The 22,801-nt window shown below is 32.8% G+C and overlaps 1 protein-coding gene across 1 annotated transcript in view; it reads right to left on the bottom strand.

The window, feature by feature from the left end:
* LOC114341629 (uncharacterized) overlaps nt 1-22,198 on the bottom strand; it is a 65,778-nt gene extending 43,580 nt beyond the window's left edge. Inside the window, exon 1 of the mRNA XM_050643833.1 lies at nt 21,895-22,198. Within this exon, the coding sequence (XP_050499790.1) occupies nt 21,895-21,994 (100 nt within the window). The 5' untranslated portion in view covers nt 21,995-22,198. The remainder of the gene's footprint in view (nt 1-21,894) is intronic.
* Nucleotides 22,199-22,801: the final 603 nt, after the last annotated feature.

A 22,801-nucleotide genomic window follows, 5' to 3' on the forward strand; every position in this document is an offset into this window, starting at 1 on the left:
GAGGCGGAGCTGCTGTCGCTGTTAAAAATAGTATTCTCCACTGGGAACGTGAAAAAATTGAAACTGAAGTAATACAATGTGCCTCTATCAGTGTTAAAACTAAGAAATACACACTTAACATTGCAGGTGCATATTTCCCTCCTAGACATAACCTCAAAAGAGAAGACTATGCTAACTTCTTGTTAACCTTGAGTGAAAAATACATAATTGGCGCAGACTTTAATGCAAAAAATACCTGTTGGGGCTCCAGACTCTCAACACCTAAAGGTAAAGAATTGCAGCATGTTGTGACCGGAGACAATTGTAGAAGGCACTCTACTGGTAAACCCACTTACTGGCCAAGTGATGCAAACCTCTTGAAAGTTTGAACATTTAATTTAAGCGAAAAGCGATGATTATTTTTCAAATAAATATTTTTTTCTGTTTTCTGTTTCAAACAGAATCCCGGACCTTCTAGATTTTTTCATACCCAGAGGTGTAGCAACAAATTATATAAAAGTAGAGGATGTAGAGGAGCTTATACCTGACCACTCTCCAATTCTACTAACAATTAGTGAGCAAATTGTTACCACTGAAATGAAACCCGCGTTGACGAATAAGTTGACGGACTGGGTAAACTTCCAATCAGAAATGAATGAGAAAATTGAGTTCAGTGGATTTATTCAAACGATAGAAGAATTGGAACAAGAAACCGAGCTATTTATGATAAACATCCAGCATGCAGCGTGGAACAACACACCTATAATCCTAAGAAAAACAGTAGGAAACAATTACCCCAAAGAAATTAGAGACTTGATACAGGAAAGAAGAAAGGTTCGGAAGGTGTGGCAAATAACTCGAATTACAGAAAATAAAAATAAGCTAAATAGGCTCACACAACAGCTGCAAAGAGAAATCTCGAAAATTAAAAACGAATCAATCAATAAGTACCTAAGAGAACTAACTGATGATGAATGCACCGATTACTCCCTCTGGAAGGCAGCCAAAAAGACAAATAAGCCAGTTCAGCATATACTTCCTTTACGAAAAGAAAACAGAACATGGGCAAGAAATCCCAAAGAGAAAGTGGATGCGTTCGCTAATTATTTAGAAAACATATTTCAACCAAACCCTGGGGAAACTCATGTAGACAATCAACGAATAGCTACTGATTCTGTTAACATACAACTGACTACTACAAAAGAAGTTCAACAATTAATCAAGAACATCAATACAAAAAAAGCACCTGGGTTTGACCTGATCAATGGTGAGATACTAAAAAAATTACCTAGAAAAGCCATAGTAAAGCTTACTACACTAATAAATGCATCCTTTAGGCTTAGATATGTTCCCATCCTTTGGAAAACTGCAGAGGTTATAATGATACCCAAAGTAGGACAAGATAACCATGAATTAACATCATACAGGCCAATCTCCTTACTATCCATAATCTCAAAGGTGTTTGAAAAATTACTACTACGAATAATGAACCATATAATTGAACAAAATAATATTATTTCAACACACCAGTTTGGATTTCGTGATAAACACTCCACAATTGACCAGATCCATCGAATAGTAACTGAAATAGAGAAAGCATTGGAAGGGGACAAAATTTGTTCAGCAGTATTCCTGGATATCGGAAAAGCATTTGACAAAGTGTGGCACGACGGTCTGTTAATGAAGCTAAAAAAATATTTCCTATGCAACTTGTTGGAATATTGCAGTCATACCAACACCAGCGAACATTTAGAGTTAAAATGGAAAACGAGTACTCTGAGTTAAAGCAAATAAATGCAGGGGTTCCGCAAGGTAGCGTTCTTGGACCAATACTATACCTTTTGTACACATCTGACATTCCGGAGAGGGAAAACATCCAACTGGCCACATTTGCTGATGATACAGCAGTCCTGACAATAGGAGCAACTATAGAGGAATCTACGATTAACTTACAAAATGCAATTAATGGCATAGAAGGCTGGTCCAAAAAATGGCGTATAAAGTTTAATGAACATAAGTCAGTTCATATTAACTTCACTAACAAGAAAATCAATAATCTTTTAATTATCCTAAACAACAACGTTGTTCCTAATAAAAAACAGCGAAATACCTGGGTTTAAATGTCGACGTCAAACTAAAATGGAAGGAGCACGTTAAAAAGAAAACTGAACAGTTGAAGATAAAGTACAAAAATATGTATTTTCTAATAGGTAGGTACTCTCAACTTTCCATCCAGAACAAAGTACTAATTGACCAACAGATATTGAAACCGGTGTGGATCTATTGCCTACAATTATGGGACTGTACCAAAAAAAGCAATTACCGAAATTTAGAAACGCTCCAGAACCGAATATTAAGGAATATTGTATGTGCTCCTTGGTATGTTCGGAATGACGATTTGTGTAAAATCGAATCTATTTCAAATGAAATTAAGAAAGTCGCCAGGAGACATGAAGAGAGGCTCCATAAGCATCCCAACCATGAAGCACTTCAGCTTCTTGTCAACGAACCCCAGATGCGAAGGCTCAAGAGGACTAAACCGTTCGAGCTCGTGTAATGTGTGAAGTTGTGCCGGGCTTAGTTAGTGTTTTGCATTGTATTGTAGCCACAACAAAGACGTGAGCAATTAGTGAAAAGCAGAGTCAGTGCTGTGCTGTGTAGCCACAACAAATAACTGGGCATTTCATGTAAAAAGGGGATAGGATGAACCAGGTGATATCTAGTTTACAAACATTTTTAGGGAAATTAGGTTAAAGAAAAAATACTGATTAATCTTGTAGATTAGGTGTATTTATATTGTTTAAAGAAAAAAAAAATTATAACCTAAATTTCAAAGCAATTGGTCAAATAAGGAGTTTAAAAGTTAATTAAATTTGTTTATCCCAAATTTATTTTCCTTGCAACACTATAAGTCAGAAAATAATAAAGTTACAGTAATACTTTGGATAGTTTATGAAAGAAGAAGATTTATACTATTAATTTAATTTAAAAAATGCCAAAAAATAATTGTAAATATTGCACAATTATTTTGCAAGAACATGTCGCTTTTTTGCTTGTAAACAATCAGAATAACTTTTTAACCATTACTTTAATAACTTTTTAATCATTCAAGGGAGGAAAAGGCACTTTACTCCCATGTTATACATATGGTTTTTCCACCTTCGTTAAATAACAAGTCATTTTTTCATTTATACTTAATTTATTTATGAAACTAACAAACAAAATTTATTAGAATTAAAACTAACAAGTAGTTACAATATAACTGTCAACTGTCAAATATGTCAAATTATTAATGTAAACATTGTTAAATCAAAATAACAATTTACTGTTTTTTACAATTCTGCAAATACGGGGTGTTTTATAAATAAACGTTAAAATGTATAGATACTTACGTAATATAAAATAGATATTGTACAGGGCGTCAATAAACTATATTTGATGAATGAAATACCATGACGTCACTTTTACTTTTCCTCCCTAGGGAGGAAAAGTACAATTTTGCTCCCTACAATCAGGTCCGGAAAAGTATACTTTCGGTAGAAGTAGGTGGAAAAATTATTTTTTCATATTTAGAAAGACTCAATTTTTATACAAATTTAAAAAAAGAAAAAGTTGTCCTAGGCCAATTAGGGACGAAGTTGCCCCCCCCCTATTCTTTAATTCCCAGCAGCTTTCTTTATAATAATTACGAAATCAAATCAGTCACATTTGAAAGAACAGACTTCAAAGTTTTAATGTACCAAATATAAAAAATTTATATGTACTTTCAAACAAATCGTCCACAAAGCTTCAAAATGTGACCCGTAAAATCGGCCGGCCTTGAAACTCGGGTGATCGATGAGAAGGGGGAAGGAACTGTTAGCTGTATCTCTGGTTCTCGCCTATGGATTTCAACGTTTCTTTTTTTAATTTGTATGTACTTTTTGCGTACAGTACTAATATGCATTATTTAAATAAATTCATTGTTATATACACCATCAAATTTGATGAAACATTTTTTTAAATAATATTTGAAGTAATTTTAATCATAAAACATAAATATTTATGAATAATATAATAATACATAGTTTTTCATTAAACTTAGTAATAATGTAAAGTATGAAAAACAAATTATCAAATTCAACTGTTTTTAAAAATAGTATTGGTCTATGGAAATCAAAAAATCTCAAATGAACTAGGTTTTATTTTTTTTTTGCTAACCATGCTATTAGGTGAATGAAAAACTGAAGTTACAGAACCACCAAACAAGAGATAAACGTAATTGATTGGGGTTGGAAATTCAGCTAAGAATAGTTAGTACCGATCCGATCAACATATCTTTATACCAGACATTTTATTAAAATAAACTACCTGCTCTTGAAAAGCTGGTTGCACCGAGTACCTGTTAGTATACAGATATAAATATTTTATGGACTTCGATAACCAAATCCTCTATCTTTCTCTATTATCTATTTTGAAGTTTCTTTTTTTAATCTGTATGTACTACTTGCGTACGTTACGGATAGGTTTTTTGTTAATAAAGTGGTTATTTATTTAACTATGTAAATTGTGTAAACAATTTTTGGAAATTCTTTTACGATATTTTTAGGATGACTTGTTGGCAATCATAGGAGTGGATCATATGCACTTGAATTTACAATAACTTATAATAAATAGGTAACTGATAATTGTTACGTTCTTCATAAAAATACAAGTAATCCTAGATAAATCTCCTTTTATTTTATTTTAATAGTCTTGTTATCATACCAAAATGTATGAAATATCTTAATTTTTGTTTTTTTTGCAATCTTAAAATTATAAGACTAAGTTTTCAATCTAGTGGCATATAAAATAACATAATGTTACTCTACATCGCACCTTGAAAACTTAGTCTTTTGATAGCAGTTGCCGCTAGGGCATCTATGCCATTTCGTTCGTTGCAATCCTTGACTGCACGCCGGGGTTTGTTTTGGTTGGATCAGAGAGAGCAGCATATGTGCCTTCTGATGAGAGACTAATAAGTTTCGAAACCGGTAGAGGTGCTTGCTGCACTCTCTGATTGGACTAGAATATGATGCGGCTGTATTTTCGTTTTGCAACGAAATTGGAAATGGTTATTTATTTTTGATTTACATGTTTACTCTGATTGGAATATGAAGGGAACCATTCTCGTTGGAACTTTACCACGCTGAGCAGATGGGACGTGAATTATAAATTGTAAAATTCCCTCATCTTCCTTAGTCTCAGCATCCGTTATGGCTTGCAAATTGTAGAAGCCTCGGAGGTGTAACCAGAGAAGGTTCCCATTATTTTCAGTCTGGTGGGATGTTGAGCAACATTATGTTGTTTTATATGCCATTAGATTGAAAACTTAGTCTTTTGATAGCAGTTGCCGCTAGGGCATCTATGCCATTTCGTTCGTTGCAATCCGTGACTGCACGCCGGGGTTTGTTTTGGTTGGATCAGAGAGAGCAGCATATGTGCCTCCTGATGAGAGACTAATAAGTTTCGAAACAGGTAGAGGTGCTTGCTGCACTCTGTGATTGGACTAGAATATGATGCGGCTGTATTTTCGTTTTGCAACGAAATTGAAAATGGTTATACATTTCTGATTAAAATTATAACTTTCAATGTTGTAAAATACAATTATTACAATATTGTAGAAAATGTCTGCAAATAATTTTGTTCTTTTTGTCCTCTCTCTAATTTTGTTACATTTCATTTTTCATTTATGTTACATTTCATTTATGACACTGTCAGAAGTAAGACTTCTGACAGTTTATGGAAGAAAATTTATACTATTGACTTGATTAAAAAGAAAATGACAAAAAGTAATTTTAAACAGTGTCAAATTATTTTGCAAAAACACGTCGATATTTTGCTTACTTATAAACAATTAGAATAACTTTTTAACCGTTACCCGTAGAAAAATTATTTTTTCATATTTGGAAAGACTGAATTTTTATACACATTTAGAAAGAAAAACAATTGTCCTAGGACAATTAGGGACGAAGTTAGCCCCCCTGTTTTTAATTCACATGTTTTTGCAAAATAATTTTGCAGTATTTAGAATTATTTGTCATTTTTTTTTAAATTACATTAATAGTATAAATCTTCTTCTTTCATAAAGTATTAGTGTAACTTCATCATTTTCTGACTTATAGCGTTGCAAAAAAATTAATTTGGGATAAACAAATTAAATACCTTTTAAACTATTTGACCAATTTCTTTGAAATTTAGGGTATGATTTAAGTACCAGAAGTTTCAGCATTCCGTATAATAAGAACGTTCTAAGTTAATTTTTACATAAGTTATGAATATTTATAAAAACTCAAAATTTATGATTTATTTTGCAATTTTCTAAGCAACCAATAAGGATAGACATATTCAGCGAACGCCATATTGAAGTTTTTTATACGATTTATGAGTTTCTCACTCTCAAATTTGTTTCAAATACTTAACTTTTTGGTTATAGACGAAAAAAGCGAAAATTTACCGTTTTTTGATCTTCATTTGTTTATAACTATGTATATCATCAAAACCGGCTGCAGGAAACATATAGGTTATTAATATAGATGTAGATACTACTCAAAAAATTTGGTTTCGGCCTGGAGGGGGTTGTGTCACCAACAGGATATTTTTTTCCTTATTTCTCTGAACTATTATTCAAATAATGCATATTCGTAATGTACGTAAAAAGTACATACAAATTAAAAAAAGAAACGTCGAAATAAATAATCGAGAACCAGAGATACAGTTAACAGCTCCTTTCCTCTAATCATCGCTATCCCAAGATTCAAGGCCGGCTGATTTTAAGGGCCACATTTTTAAGCTTTGTGAACGATTTCCTTGAAAGGAAATCTTTTTTATATTTGGTACATTAAAACTTTGAAATATGTTCTTTCAAATGCGGCTAATTTTATTTCATAATTGTTATAAACAAAGCTGCTATGAATTAAAAAAAAGGGGGCCAACTTCGTCCCTAATTGTCTTAGGACAATTGTTTTTCTTTCTGAATGTGTATAAAAATTCAGTCTTTCTCAATATGAAAAAATAATTGTTCTACGGGTAACAGTTAAAAGTTATTCTAATTGTTTATAAACAAAAAATCGACATGTTCTTGCAAAATAATTTCACACTATTTACAATTATTTTTTGTCATTTTTTTTTTAAATTAGGTTAATAGTATAAATTTTCTTCTTTTAAAACTGTCAAAAGTATGACTATAACTTTATCATTATCTGACTTATAGTGTTGCAAAATAAATTAATTTGGGATAAACAAATTAAATAACTTTTAAACTATTTGACCAATTGCTTTAAAATTTATAATATAATTTAAGCACCAGAAGTCTCAGCATTCCGTGTAATAAGAAGGTTTTAACTTAATTTTTACATAAGTTATGAACAATTATAAAATCTTAAAATGTATCACTTATTTTGCAATTTTCTAAGCAATAAATAAGGATAGACATATACAACGAACGCCTTATTGAAGTTTTTTATATGGTTTATGAGTTTCTTACTCTTAAATTTGTCTAAAATGCTTTTATTTTTAGTAATAGATAAAAAAGCGAAAATTTACCGTTTTTTGATCTTCATTTGTTTATAACTACCTACTTATGTATATCATCAAAATCGGCTACAGGAAACATATAGGTTATTAATATAGATGTCCATTCTACTCAAAAAATTTGGTTTCGGCCTGGAGGGGGATGTGTCACGAGAAAAATATTATTTCTCTGGAATACAGTACAACTTATTTAGGAACCGTAACCAGGAGCTATCCTCGTTTTTACTATGCCAAAATTGGGATATGCACAAAGATGTCTACAAAAGACTTACTATAGTTTTTGTTTCTAGTTCTGAACTTATGTGTATATGTTACAGTTCAAGTTGATTATCCAGTTGGAGTTGACTCCAACTAGTTGGAGTCAACTCTAACGGCTGGTTTCAGTAAAAGTTGATTATAAATATAAAATGAAGATTTATATTCAACATTTACTAGTAAAAGTAGACTCCAACTAGGAAAAGTATACTCTTCCCAATGCCATTTAGTAAAAGTTGATTCTGATTCACACAAACAGCCGATTCTAGAAATTAAATGTTACTGAATATGTTCAAATTAGTCTAGGCTGTATCGTCGCCCCCGTTAGGTAAATTACTCCGATTCGAATTTTTTGCACAAACTTACTCAAAAAGAGGTCCTTATAACAAATCTACTGGGTGCCAGGCAGTAGATCGATAAATTGTTTAAACAATTTTTTTAGACAAATTCACAAAAATAATTTTTTCAATTTTTTTTAGATCATTTGGGTTATTCTGAGCAAAAGTAGCTATTTTCCTAACAAGTGCAGAAAGTCATACTTTTCCGCACGCGTCTGCGGTTTGCCGAACGACGCGAAGCGGGAGTTCGGCAAGCAGAAGCGGGAGTTCGGCAAGCAGTCGAGTGCGGAAAAGAGACTTTCTGCAAGCGTTAGGAACAATATTTTTTCTACGAGTCTTTAAAAAATGAACAAATCTTAATCAATTAATTTAATTAATATGAAAATACATACACCAATTAATTCTTTGACAAGGTTGTCAAAACCAAACTTTAAGCATAATTGGTTAGCATGACGACGATCTTGGTTTCCATGACGACGATTCAAAACCACTGTTATTGTCTACTGATTTGACTTTCGAATATTATGTCAAAATTATTTTATTTCAAATTCTCGCGTTAATTTCATTAAAACATGAACACAATAAGATATATTTGAAATAAATTAGTAAATAATATCTAAATATTAGTTTATTGTATATATTATAATTACTTTAAGGCCATATTAACATATCTAAATTAACACGCGTGCGGAAAAGTAAAACGCGTGCGGAAAAGTAAAACGCGTGCGGAAAAGTAACACGCGTGCGGAAAAGTAAAACTTTCTAAACTAAAACGCGTTCGCGAAAGTAGACATGTTTGCACGCTCGTAGAAAAAAGGTATTTTGTGATTTTTCTCTAAAATTGATTGTTGCCGAGTTATACGCGATTTAAAATTTGAAAAATGCGAATTTTCAAGGCTTAATAACTCGGTTAAAATCCATTATTATGAAAGTCAGAAAATGACCAAATCAAAGTTTATAGCCCCCTCTACAAGATCCAGCAGAAATTTTTGTCACTATTTTATTACTGAGCTTTTTCTTTAATTATTAACAATGAGCGATAAGTGCGTATTAGGCGGCCGTCAATGGTGAGTGCTAAAGGGATGCACCATTCCAGCCGTCCAATGGTGAATCTCACTGGCACTCACATTGACGGCCGCCTCAATACACGGTTAGCGCTCATTGTTGATAATTAAAAATAATATCTTATTAATGAAATAATGACAAAAATTTCTTCAGGATCTTATAGAGGTAGCATTAATCTTTGATTTTTTTAGTTTCTGACTTTCATAATATATAATATCGTATGGCATTTTTGCCTTTCGGACAGTTCCGGCATCAATTACATCTTTAACCCTGTTTCAAGTAACTAGTGTCGATGTACACTAGCCCAGGGAGACCGACGGCTTAACGTGCTCTCCGAGGCACGGTGAGACGGCTCGTGTCATTATTGGAAATGAAAATGGTTTGTCTTTAGCAGGGCTCGAACCCACATGCACTGGCGTATGAGGCCAGCGATTATGCCGTTACTCCACGCCCGCTCGTTTGACTTTCACAATAATTATCTTTAACCGAGTTATTAAAATGGATAGAGTTATGATGGTAACACTCAAAACAGCCCAGTCTAGAGTCAATATAATTCAAGTATATGCTCCCACAGCAGATAAATCGGATGAAGAACTCGAACAGTTTTATAACGAATTACAACAAGCTTTAGAAGTAACCAAGTCTAGAGACGTTACAATAGTAATGGGAGATCTAAATGCAAAAATCGGTAGAGGAAGTCAAGGTGATTTTATTGGAAACTTTGGACTGGACACTCGTAACGAGAGAGGAGAAAGATTGGCTCAATTCTGCCAAGAGACCGATTTTATTGTCACGAATACTTATTATGATCTGCCGACCAGGAGACTCTATACATGGAAATCACCAGCAGACAACCAACATAACGTCATCAGAAACCAAATTGACTACCTTCTCATCTGCAAACGATACCGAAATTCCATAAAATTAGTAAAATCATACCCTGGAGCTGATGTGAGATCAGATCACAACCCAGTTGTAGGAAGGTTTAGAATTAATCTAAAGAAGCCTGTGGTTAAAACTAAAGTAGAGACGATACAAGTATCTCGTTTGAGAGATCCATCAACAAAAGAGCAAGCCACACTAAACATTAAAGAAGAGCTCACCAAAATAGAAATTATTCCTACTGAAGATGCGAACAGGAAATGGCACATGTTAAAAGATGCTCTTATCCGCACATGTGAGACACCTAAACACTAACACCTAAACTAATTAAGAATAAAAATGAATGGATGACCGAGGAGATTCTAGATCTCATGGAAGCAAGGCGATCTTATAAAACCAAAGACAAAAACATGTAGAATATTATACACACAGAAATAAGGAGAAAGATCAGAGAGGCAAAGGAAAGATGGTATAGTGACAGATGCGCAGAGATTGAACAGTTGGTAGAGAAACATGATAACTTAAACCTTCATAAGAAAATTAGAGAAATAACAGGCACAAATATTAAGAAAAAATCAAACATACTGCTGGATAAAAACGGCAAAATAATTATAGACGTCGGTGAAAGGCTTAAAAGATGGCAGGAATATATTCAAGAGCTATATAAAGACGAACGGACTGAGATAGTACTAGAGCAGGAAAAGTTCGACAACGGCTTAGACATAACAGAAGATGAGGTATTAGAGGTGATAAAGCGAACAAAGGACAACAAGGCAACAGGTCCTGACCAAATACCTGTAGACATAATACGGTTAATAGAAGAACAGCAAATTGGAATATTGGTCGACTTATTTAATACAATATACAGTACAGGAATCATTCCCAGAGATTGGCTGCTGTCAACGTTCATAACACTGCCAAAAAAACCAAACGCAAAAGAAAGCCAAGACCACCGGATAATAAGTTTAATGAGTCATACACTCAAAATATTTTTAAAAATTATACACCGGAGAATACATAACAAACTTGAGCAGGACATAAGCGACACGCAATTTGGATTTAGAAATACAATGGGAACGAGGTTCATTTACCCTGTTCGCTGTAAATGTACTTGTGCAAAGGTGCATGGATGTTAATCAGCCAGTATATATGTGTTTCTTGGATTACAACAAAGCCTTCGATAAGGTCAGACATAACCGCCTTATCGAATTACTTGAAAAGAAAAACTTAGATATGAGGGACATCAGGATCATTAGTGCTATCTATTATAATCAGATCGCTGTGGTAAAAGAGAACAACGCCTTTTCAAATGAAATACAGATTAAGAGGGGCGTCAGACAGGGCTGTGTCCTGTCTCCTACTTTGTTCAATTTGTATTCAGAGGAAATAATCCAGGAAGCACTAGAAGACCTAACCACGGGAATAAAAGTAAATGGCCGACCAATCAATAATATACGGTTTGCCGACGACACTATTTTATTAGCCGAATGTCTTGAAGATTTACAACAAATGGTTGACAGAGTGGTAGAAGTCAGCCCAGAAAACGGATTGTCCCTAAACACAAAAAAGACACAATTTATGGTAATCACAAATGCTCAACAGCGCCAAGAAAGCATAACAATACATGGAGAACAAATTAAAAAGGTTGAAAAATATAAATATTTGGGTACAATAATTAATGAAACTAATGAGTACACAGAAGAGATTAAAGCAAGAATAGGACAGGCAAGAAATGCTTTCAACAAACTGAAAAAAGTACTCTGTAGCAGGGACATTACAATTTCTTTAAAGATAAGACTTCTGAGATGCTACGTGTTCTCCGTATTATTCTATGGGTTGGAGGCTTGGATATTAAAGAAGGATGTTTCGGACAGATTAGAAGCCTTCGAGTTATGGGCCTACAGAAGAATATTAAGAATAAGTTGGGTGGATAGAGTCACGAACATCGAGGTGTTGAGAAGAATGGAAAAAGATAAAGAGGTTTTAAATACAGTTAAAGTCAGAAAACTACAATATCTGGGACATGTTATAAGGGGCGAGCGTTATAACTTGTTACAATTAATAATGCAAGGAAGAATACAGGGTAGAAGGAGTCGCGGAAGAAGACGCATCTCCTGGTTAAACAATTTGAGAGCTTGGTTTAATTGCACTTCTGCTGATCTCTTTAGAGCAGCGGTATCGAAAGTGCGAATTGCCGTGATGGTTGCCAACCTTCTTAGAGGAGATGGTACATGAAGAAGAAGAAGAGTTATTAAACCTTGAAAATGGTTATTTTGGCGTTTTTCAAATTTTAAGTCGCTAATAACTCGACAACCACACCGGCAAAATTAGCCGAACACCTTAAAAATGGAACATGTTTGATGTCTCGAATTTCCTAAACCTGTTGTCCGATTTGAGTGATTCTTTTAGTAAGTTATACCCTTATTAGTTAAGAATATCGGTGTAATAATATTGTTGCTAGACAGGTACATGTCATTTTATACCAGGTGTTACAATCATACTGTGTTTTTTTCTTAAAGTTCGGAACACCCTGTGGAATATTCTAGTATATATAATATTTTAAAATTAAAACTCGATTGTAGACTTAGGCTTTCTTAACATTCTCTTTTTTGACTCATTTGCTTATGTTGGAAGATAAAAAAGTTATGTGCTTTAATAACTAGCCATGTTTTTTATCAATAAATCCTCATAGTAGGGGAGGAAAGTATGCTAAATTTGCAGTTTGTAAAGATGTCTCCTATTTAAGATTTTAAAGTAACCCCCCAGCCCACCTCCGTCGGGATCGTGTTTGGTGCCATTCGGTAGATTTTTGAAAAATATTGAATAGGTGTATTTTGCAGTTTTACGATCTGATGTTCATTTCGCGAAATATCGGAGGGTTCGTATTTAAAATTTTTAATTTACCCCCCTCCCCTCTCCGTGGGGTGTCACGAACCTCCACGGAGGTGGGGAGGGGGATTTAATTTAAAATCCTAAATAGGAGCCTCCAATTTTTATTGCAGATTTGGATTCTTTACGTAAAAATAAGCAACTTTTATTCGACACATTTTTTCTAATTATGGATAGATAGCGCTATAATCGGAGAAAAATGATTGTTTCAAATGGAAAATTAAATTAAAAAATGAAAAGTTCCCCACATTATGGAAAATTTAACTTAACCTTTTTCTGATTTTAGCATATACTCTTCACAATCCAATAGGTTCCCATAAAGCTCGAGTAACTGCAAATTTAGTATACTTTCCTCCCCTACTATGAGGATTTATTGATGAAAAACATGGATAGTTGTTAACGCACATAACTTTTTTATTATCTCACATAAGTAAATGAGTCAACAAGAAAAATGTTAAGAAAGCCTAAATCTACAATCGAGTATTAATTTTAATATTTTACATGTGCTAGAATATTCCACAGGGTGTTCCAAACTTTAAGAAAAAAACACAGCTTGATTTGTACACCCGGTATAAAATGATATTTACCTGTCTAGCAACAATATTATTACAACGATATTCTTAAATAATAAGGCTATAACATACTAAAAGAATCACTCAAATCGGATCAGTGGTCTAGGAAACTCGAGACATCAAAAAGGTCCCATTTTTAAGGTGTTCAGCTAATTTTGCCGGTGTGTGTATTTTTGCGAATTTGTTTAAAATCATTGTTTATCGCCAAACGTCACTAAAATCACTTTGTTGTATTGAAAGAAGAATGTTACTTTACCTGCCGCGATAATTAATCAAATTAACCGAGATTGAATGTAAGTAGTCAATGGCAGCAATCGATTATCTTTTTGAGTGAAATTAAAATTTATTTACTTTAATTATTAAAAATATTGTACACAATTTATCTTATTATTAATAAAATTTATGCCAAAAAGTAAAATTCTGTAGTGTTTCGCAATTATATTCATACAAAATAAATCAAAATTTTACAGATTTAGTAATTAGGTAGGTATACAATATTGATAACTATCGATTAAACATCAATACCGGCCATCATGCAAAAGTCATCTGTCATTACTGTCATACGAATTTTTTATTTCGTCTAAATTTAAAAAGATTTCCTCAAAGTTGTAAGTAAGTGTTACGAGGAAACAGTAGCGATCAACAGGTAGCGAAAACGCGTTCCAAGATTCCGGCTGTAATTATGAATATTTTTTCGAGATATTTTGCACACGTATTCGTAATATAATAAAGAATTGCGGTACAGAGCCCAATTTGAAAAATATATTAATATGTGGAAATTACTCTGTAATTAAATACAATATTAAAAAAACCAACCTGAACCGCCATTAAGAAGAACAAAAAAATACACTTTCTTCAAATAAACTTTTTTATTCGATGCCTAGATTTTGTGTCATTTTGGAACTACTAATGAAATAAAAAATTTTAGTAGTTCCAAAATGACACCGAATCAAGGCATCGGATAAAAAAGTTTATTTGAAGAAAGTGTATTTTTTGTTCTTCTTAATGGCGGTACAGGCTCGTTTTTTTAATATTGATTTAATTACAGGGTAATTTCCACATATTAATATATTTTTCAAATTGGGCTCTGTACCGCCATTCTTTATTATATTACGAATACGTGTGCCAAATATCTCGAAAAAATATTCAAAATTACAGCCGCAATCTTGGAACGCGTTTTTACTACCTGTTGATTGCTACTGTATCACCTTAATGTTTTTTATGATTGACGATACAATTTTGCGAATAATATCTCTCTGCCCGTAATATCAGACTCGTTCAATAAAGAGTCACTTTACTGACTGACTTTAATGAAATTAGTTAAACAATTTTTCGACCGTGGTACCGCGTGACACCCTGTGTATTTGTTATAAGGATTGTTATACGGATGTATTTCTTTGAGTAAGTTTGTGCAAAAAATAGAATCAGAATAATTTACCTAACGGGGGCGACGTTACAGACTATACTAATAAGTAGTTGAAACGGTCAAAACAAAGAAACGCACACTCATCAAAAATGCACGTGAGATTCTCGTATAATCAACATTTACTGAATCGATCCAGGAAGAGTCAACTCCAACTAGTAAAAGTTGATTTAAATTTTTAAAATCAACTTTTACTGCTCGTTTCAGTTGGAGTTGACTCCAACTAGTTGGAGTCAACTCTAACTGAGAATCAACTTGAACTGTAACATATGTTGTATATAAGAATTTTTATAATAAACAGCAATATAACTCTAAATCTAACATTTCACCTGACCAGAAAATGTACGGTGGACGCCTACGCAGAAATGCGTGGCACTTTAAGAAGATAACTCAAAATATATACGTGGTGTACGTGGTGGAACATTTTGGTGTTTGAATTCGCATTCAGGACGCTTTAAACTCTCCGGTACAGCCATTTTAACATCAGTCGCAACTTTTTTTGTTTATTTGTTGACTAGTGTTCTCAATGGTCTTGTTATTAATAAGAAAATATTTATGAAATTAATTTACATCTTTGCATTTTTGAATTGTGATTCAATCTATAAATAGGACACTGGGCGTTAAGGTTATCATAATTATTGTAAATATACAGTGAGCACGTAAGGGTTAGAATAAATTAATTTTTTCGTGAATGGTCAGTTTTGGAAATAAAGCAGGTCCATTTTTATTTTTAAATTGTGATTTTTTGGCATATCTACCTATCAAACCTATCAAACCTAGTCGATGAGTTTTTAAATGAGAATAGGGGTCGTGTGCCAGCTCATTTGAAAGGTTATTCAATTCTTTACTCAGTATTAGAAATATTAACATAATTATTTATACAGGGTGTCCAATTTTTTTTAAATTAAATTAATGGAAACAAAATAAGAATGCAATTTATTTAATTCAAAATATATTTTACTGCTGTGTTTTTCGCTTAAATTTCGCCGACTTGCATCTTGGCAGTTTTTTAAGATTAAAGCAATATTTATTTGTAAAATTAACATTCTTTTCTGTTTCCTAACAGCAGTAAAATGTATTTTAAATTAAGTAAATTACATAGATTCTCATATCTTATAAATAGATACTTATATCGGAGGTAGACAATGCAGTGAAGCATGGAAATTCATTAACAATGTAAAAGTCGATAAAAAATCCTACAACCCAATACAGCTAATACCAACAAAAAATGGATAGGTCATTATAAGAATCTACTTACCGAAGAAAGAACAGAATACAAAGATCAAGCTCAAAATGTAATAAATATAGAAGGCGAACAAGTACTAATTGATGTAGCAGTAGTGACAAAAACAGTAAAACAGCTTAAAAATGGAAAATCCCCCGGCCCCGGCGGAATATCAGCAGAATTGATAAAAAACGGAACGCAGAAATTGTTTAGATCTCTTGCATATATATTCACAAAGTACGTCAATGGAGAAAGCATCCCAGAAGAATGGAAAACAGCTTTCATAACATCGATATATAAAAAAGGTAACAAATTAGACTGCAATAACTAACGAGGATCAGTGATGAGTACGGTAAGTAGGATCTATGCAAGAATAATCAGAGATATGCTCGAAGACGAATACAAAAACCAAGAGGAAGAGGAGCAGAGTGGGTTTAGAGCTGGTAGATCTTTTACAGACAACGTGTTCTGCTTGACACAAATTATAGAGAAGAAACTAGCACGGAATAGATCAACACATCTTACATTAATAGATTTAGAAAAAGCATATGATAACATACCTATCTCGAAACTATGGCAGGTACTCCAGGAAACTTCAATCAATCATACACTCATAAAGGCTATTCAGAATATATACAACAACATGGAAGCCCAGATAAAAGTGGAAAGATTCAAATATGGTCCTGAAAGAATCAGCTCGTAAAAAGAGAAAAATCAAACAAGCGACTCTAATTATCTTAAATAAAACCAATTGTGTTGCAATTTCCTCGGAAGAATGCAATAAGATGTTCGAACGGTTTCGCCACTAATAAGAGCGGGTTTGTAGGAGTTGTGCAGATTTCATATGGTTTTTAATATGAATGGACTTTGCAAATTTCATTTTTACAATTGTAACAAAATGTGGCCAACTATTAATATTAGAAGAAAATAGAGTCGTACATAGCTTTTGGATAATGCCATCAAAAGTCTAAAATTGAATATTTTGGACTCATGCATTTTTCATATTAGGTAGATGATATACCAGTACTAGAAATTCAAAATTGAAGAAATCGATTTATCTCTGTAAGATAAATAAACGTACCAGTTTCCGATTCTCTAGACAGTTTTTTAAAATATTTTTGCAAATACAAAAAACGAAAAATTTTCAAATCGATTTTTCTAGAAAACGGTGTATCCTCCCGACTTAAATCTAGAGTACCTTTTAGTGCTAGAATACTTTACAATTTAATAATCCAGTGTCAAAAATGCTTAAAAAAGTTATATGATAAAATAACCGTTGCCCTACACAAAATATAGAAGCTTATAAATAGAAGCGTTCTGAAGGTACTAAAAAAAATAATTACAAGACTCCGTCTTCTAAGAGCGTTAACTCCATTGGAAAGCATTTTCGGATTAGGTGAATTGAGTTAAATTGTCTTATAGGTCTGGATCCCGCGTATGAAAAAAAAGTTGATTAATAGCAAACTGAAAATGTGTTAATAGCTTAAGGGTGTCTAGTGGGATAAACTTTGATATATGGGAACACTGTAACAGGGGCAGTTTTAATTGTGGAACAGGTTAAAAATTTGGAACGGTCAGACCACGAAAACGGCACATCTATTTTGTCCGACAGAACAGACTTAAACTCTCCCAACAGAGATTAAACTCTCATGCAAAAACCAGACTGCTATTTATCACCTGTCATAATTCCTGTCATTTGACATATTCTACATGTTCCACTCATTAAAACGTCCATTTGGTGATAAATAGTAGGCTGATTTTTGCATGAGAGTTTATCTCTGTTCGGAGAGTTTAGGTCTGTTCTGTCGGACAAAATACAGGTGCCGTTTTCGTGGTCTGACCGTTTCAAATTTTTAACCTGTTCCACAATTAAAACTTCCCCTGTTCCAGTGAATCAAAGTTTGTCCGACTAGACATCCTTCAGATATTAACAAATTTTCAGCTTGCTATTAATCAACTTTTTTTTTCAAACGCGGGATCCAGACCTATTAAAATTATCTGAGGAATATCAGGTCTTCGTTTATTAGGACAGTTTCTGGACACCCTGTATAAACAGATTTATTTCAAAGGAGGCCATTCTCATTACCCGTGTTGAGCTGGCCCCCCCACTTGCAAAAATTAAAAAACAAATAGCCCTGATTTATGAGCTATTTATGAGCTCTCATATTCCGCAAACTAAAAATTTTGAGCTCGTTCCACTGAGCAGGAATTTAATACCCGCTGAGTCAGCCCCCCCCCCACTACTTAAAAATAGGAATATTGAATCGGTTTTTGCGGCAGAATTACGAGCTATTTATGAGCTCTTGAAATTATATAGCTTCGATTTTTGAGCTCATCCCCTTCACCCCCAAACAACCCTTTAATTGATTTAACTTAAGAGAAAGATGCTGAGAAAACTTAAAATATATCGAATTGCGAATATAATTCCTATAGCTTATATACTCTAAGAATAAACTATTAAATCAAGAGCATTTCGATTATTGACCTACAACCCCTTCGCCAGAAAACCACCCTATCTTCCCGGCTTAAGAGAAAGTTGTATTTAAAATGCGTTAAACTAATTATTCGGCAACTACATATCATTTAATAATTTATAAGCTTCCAAATTACGCGCATTTAGATCAGTAAATTGAAATTTATTTTGTATAGTGCAGTCACTGAAGGTAAAAATCAACGATTACCTTCAATTTCGGTGAACCTTCATCAATTTTCACGAAAATTGGTCAGTGGTTAGAGGATACGTCAAGAAACAAAGGGGACATGGTACCAACTTGCGCCTTTACCCTGAGGGTGTATACCGCCCCTTCTCGGGGGTGAAAATTATTTTATAAAAAATAAATGCACAAATCAATAAAAGAACAAATTAAAAGCAAAATTTATTATATAAAGTTAATAAAATAAGTCAATACTTTTTAAGTTATTAAAGATCAAAGATTTTAATTATTTGTGAAAAAATTGCGTGTTTTAAAAAGGTTTTTTGTAAATCACTGAAAAACTTTAAGTTTTTACAAAAAAGTTAATAGTAGTTTAATTCGTATAGCTTATATTCTAAGAATAAACTCTTAAATCACGCGTCTTTCGATTATAGAGCTACAACCCCTTCGCAAGAAAACGACCCCATATTCCCGGCTTAAGAGAGAGTTGTTCTTAAAATAATTTAAATTAATTATTTGGCGACTACATATCGTTTAATAATTTATGAGCTTGCAAAATATACGCATCTCAATTATTGAATTGCCATTTTCTTTCTATAGTGCAGTCACTGAAGGTAAAAATCAACTAGTACCTTCGATTTCGGTAAATCTCCATTCATTTTCACGAAAATTGGTGAGCGGATTTTGATACTATCAACTTTTTCTGCATCTTATTTTTCATAGGTATTTCTAAGTACTTTGACAAGTATTTAGTACCTAAGTGTTATAAAATGCATCTCTTTCCCGTTATTTAAGCTTGAACCCTTAGATTTTAACAGTCGCGGAAAAAAATATACATTTAATTACCAATAACTTACTTTAAATTAACATTAAAGGGTTTTTCAAGTAAGTAATTTATTATATTTTTTATTAGCTTCAATTTTAGTAATGAAAACTTTTTTGTAAAAACTTACAGTTTTTGAGTCATTTATGAAATATCGCTCTAAAGCATGCATTTTCTTTCCAAAAATTAAAATATTTGATCTTTAATAACTCAAAAAGTATTGATTTATTTTAATCACATTATATAACAAATTTTGCTTACAATTTGTCCCTCTCTCGATTTGTGGGGTTATTTTTAATAAAGTAATTTTCACTCCCGAGAAGGGGTGACATATACCCCAGGCTAAAACCCCAAGTTGTTATTGTCAATTCGTGAAAATAAATGGAGATTTACCGAAATCGAAGGTACTAGTTGATTTTTACCTTCAGTGACTGCACTATAGAAAGAAAATGGCAATTCAATAATTGAGATGCGTATATTTTGCAAGTTCATAAATTATTAAACGATATGTAGTCGCCAAATAATTAATTTAAATTATTTTAAGAACAACTCTCTCTTAAGCCGGGAATATGGGGTCGTTTTCTTGCGAAGGGGTTGTAGCTCTATAATCGAAAGACGCGTGATTTAAGAGTTTATTCTTAGAATATAAGCTATACGAGTTAAACTACTATTAACTTTTTTGTAAAAACTTAAAGTTTTTCAGTGATTTACAAAAAACCTTTTCAAAACATGCATTTTTTTCACAAATAATTAAAATCTTTGATCTTTAATAACTTAAAAAGTATTGACTTATTTTATTAACTTTATATAATAAATTTTGCTTTTAATTTGTTCTTTTATTGATTTGTGCATTTATTTTTTATAAAATAATTTTCACCCCCGAGAAGGGGCGGTATCCACCCTTAGGGTAAAGGCGCAAGGTGGTACCATGTCACCTTTGTTTCTTGACGTATCCTCTAACTACTGACCAATTTTCGTGAAAATCGATGAAGGTTCACCGAAATTGAAGGTAATCGTTGATTTTTACCTTCAGTGACTGCACTATACAAAATAAATTGCAATCTACTGATCTAAATGCGCGTAATTTGGAAGCTTATAAATTATTAAATGATAAGTAGTCGCCAAATAATTAGTTTAATGCATTTTAAGTACAACTTTCTCTTAAGCCGGGAAGATAGGGTGGTTTTCTTGCGAAGGGGTTGTAGCTCAATAATCGAAATGCTCTTGATTTAATAGTTTATTCTTAGAGTATATAAGCTATATGAATTATATCCGCAATACGATATATTTTAAGTTTTCTCAGCATCTTTCTCTTAAGTTAAATCAATTAAAGGGTTGTTTGGGGGTGAAGGGGATGAGCTCAAAAATCGAAACTATATAATTTCAAGAGCTCATAAATAGCTCGTAATTCTGCCGCAAAAACCGATTCAATATTCCTATTTTTAAGTAGTGGGGGGGGCTGACTCAGCCCCCCCCACTAGGGTATTAAATTCCTGCTCAGTGGAACGAGCTCAAAATTTTTAGTTTGCGGAATATGAGAGCTCATAAATAGCTCATAAATCAGGGCTATTTGTTTTTTAATTTTTGCAAGTGGGGGGGGGGCAGCTCAACACGGGTATTCTCATTGTGACGTCAACATGCGCACATGCGCAGTGGCCTGTGATTACCCGATGATGGCGATGATGTTGTTATGAATATGAATAATGAATACGTAATGAGAACCCACGATCCGGGGAGTTCCCTATCTTGTCAAAAGTCATTTTTAAACAATACAAAATTAGGAAGTATAATAAAGTATAATATTATGTAGATACGTATTATGTATTAAAGGAATTAAAATGTATTATACAAACGTATTAACAATAGGTACTACTGAATTTTTTTTTAATGTTAATAGAGTAATATAAATAAAAGATAAATTGCTTTATCGAATTTATTTAGTAAACTACTTATTTCTAAGAGCACTTTGATATATATTTTTATAAATCGGTAGATCCAAGGGGCATTTCGTTAAATCGGTAGGACAGGTATCAAATACGCTACCGGCTAGATTGCTAGATCTACCCAAAAATCGAAAGACAGAACATCATTGTAAACACCTACTATACATTTCTTTGCACACATCATAATCTTATAACTGGAATCTTTATACACATAGAAGTTCAATATTTTAAGTGATAATTTATTATGTTTTTAAAATTACACAAGTTTTATATACAATTTATTTAAAGTCATTACCTTTATTGACAATTCCTTCACAAATTGCTTTGGCCATCTTTCCTCCTCCTATAAATCCTATTTTTTCTGTTAACTCAGGCACGTTTGTAGTAAGAGACATCTTTAATTAGCCAACAGTTAAATTACTAAAACCAAACTTCTTTTAAGATTGTTCTAAATTGATATTTTTTTGATACAAAAACACGATCAGTTCAGTTATCCTTATACAAACAATCCTACCTTATTTGAACTTAATCAGCAAAAACATAAACTAAACAATGTTCATGTTCTAATTTCTACAGTTGGAGTTCGACAGTCCCATAATCAAGAAAGAAATAACAATAACAACCGCTCTTTCTCTTTTCTTGTCTGGGAATAACAAATAACACATTTAAATAATACCTTTATCGAGGCAACACAGATTACGGATTATTATACACGTATACACGTTGTCCCAAGTATGTAATTAGAAAATGATAGATCGTGGAAGATTTTAAGGACGTTTCTTATAATCTTGCTTATTCTTCTTAAAAAGGTTTTCATTATTTATTATCGTCGGATGTCACTAATATGCAGTATTTTGAGATGATGTGTGGTTTATAACAGAGTGTATCAGTGTATCTTTGCAAATTCAGGATTTATTAACCTTTTCCCTAATATTAGGAATGTTTTTCTCTTAAGAGGAAACAGTAGCGATCAACAGGTAGCGAAAACGCATTCCAAGATTGCGGCTGTAATTTTGAATATTTTTTCAAAATATTTGGCACATGTATTCGTAATATAATAAAGAATGGCGGTACAGAGCCCAATTTGAAAAATATATTAATATGTGGAAATTACTCTGTAATTAAATACAATATTATAAAAACGAGCCTGTACCGCCATTAAGAAGAACAAAAAATACACTTTCTTCAAATAAACTTTTTTA

The sequence above is a fragment of the Diabrotica virgifera genome, chromosome 2, assembly GCF_917563875.1.
Source record: "Diabrotica virgifera virgifera chromosome 2, PGI_DIABVI_V3a".
NCBI lineage: Eukaryota > Metazoa > Arthropoda > Insecta > Coleoptera > Chrysomelidae > Diabrotica > Diabrotica virgifera.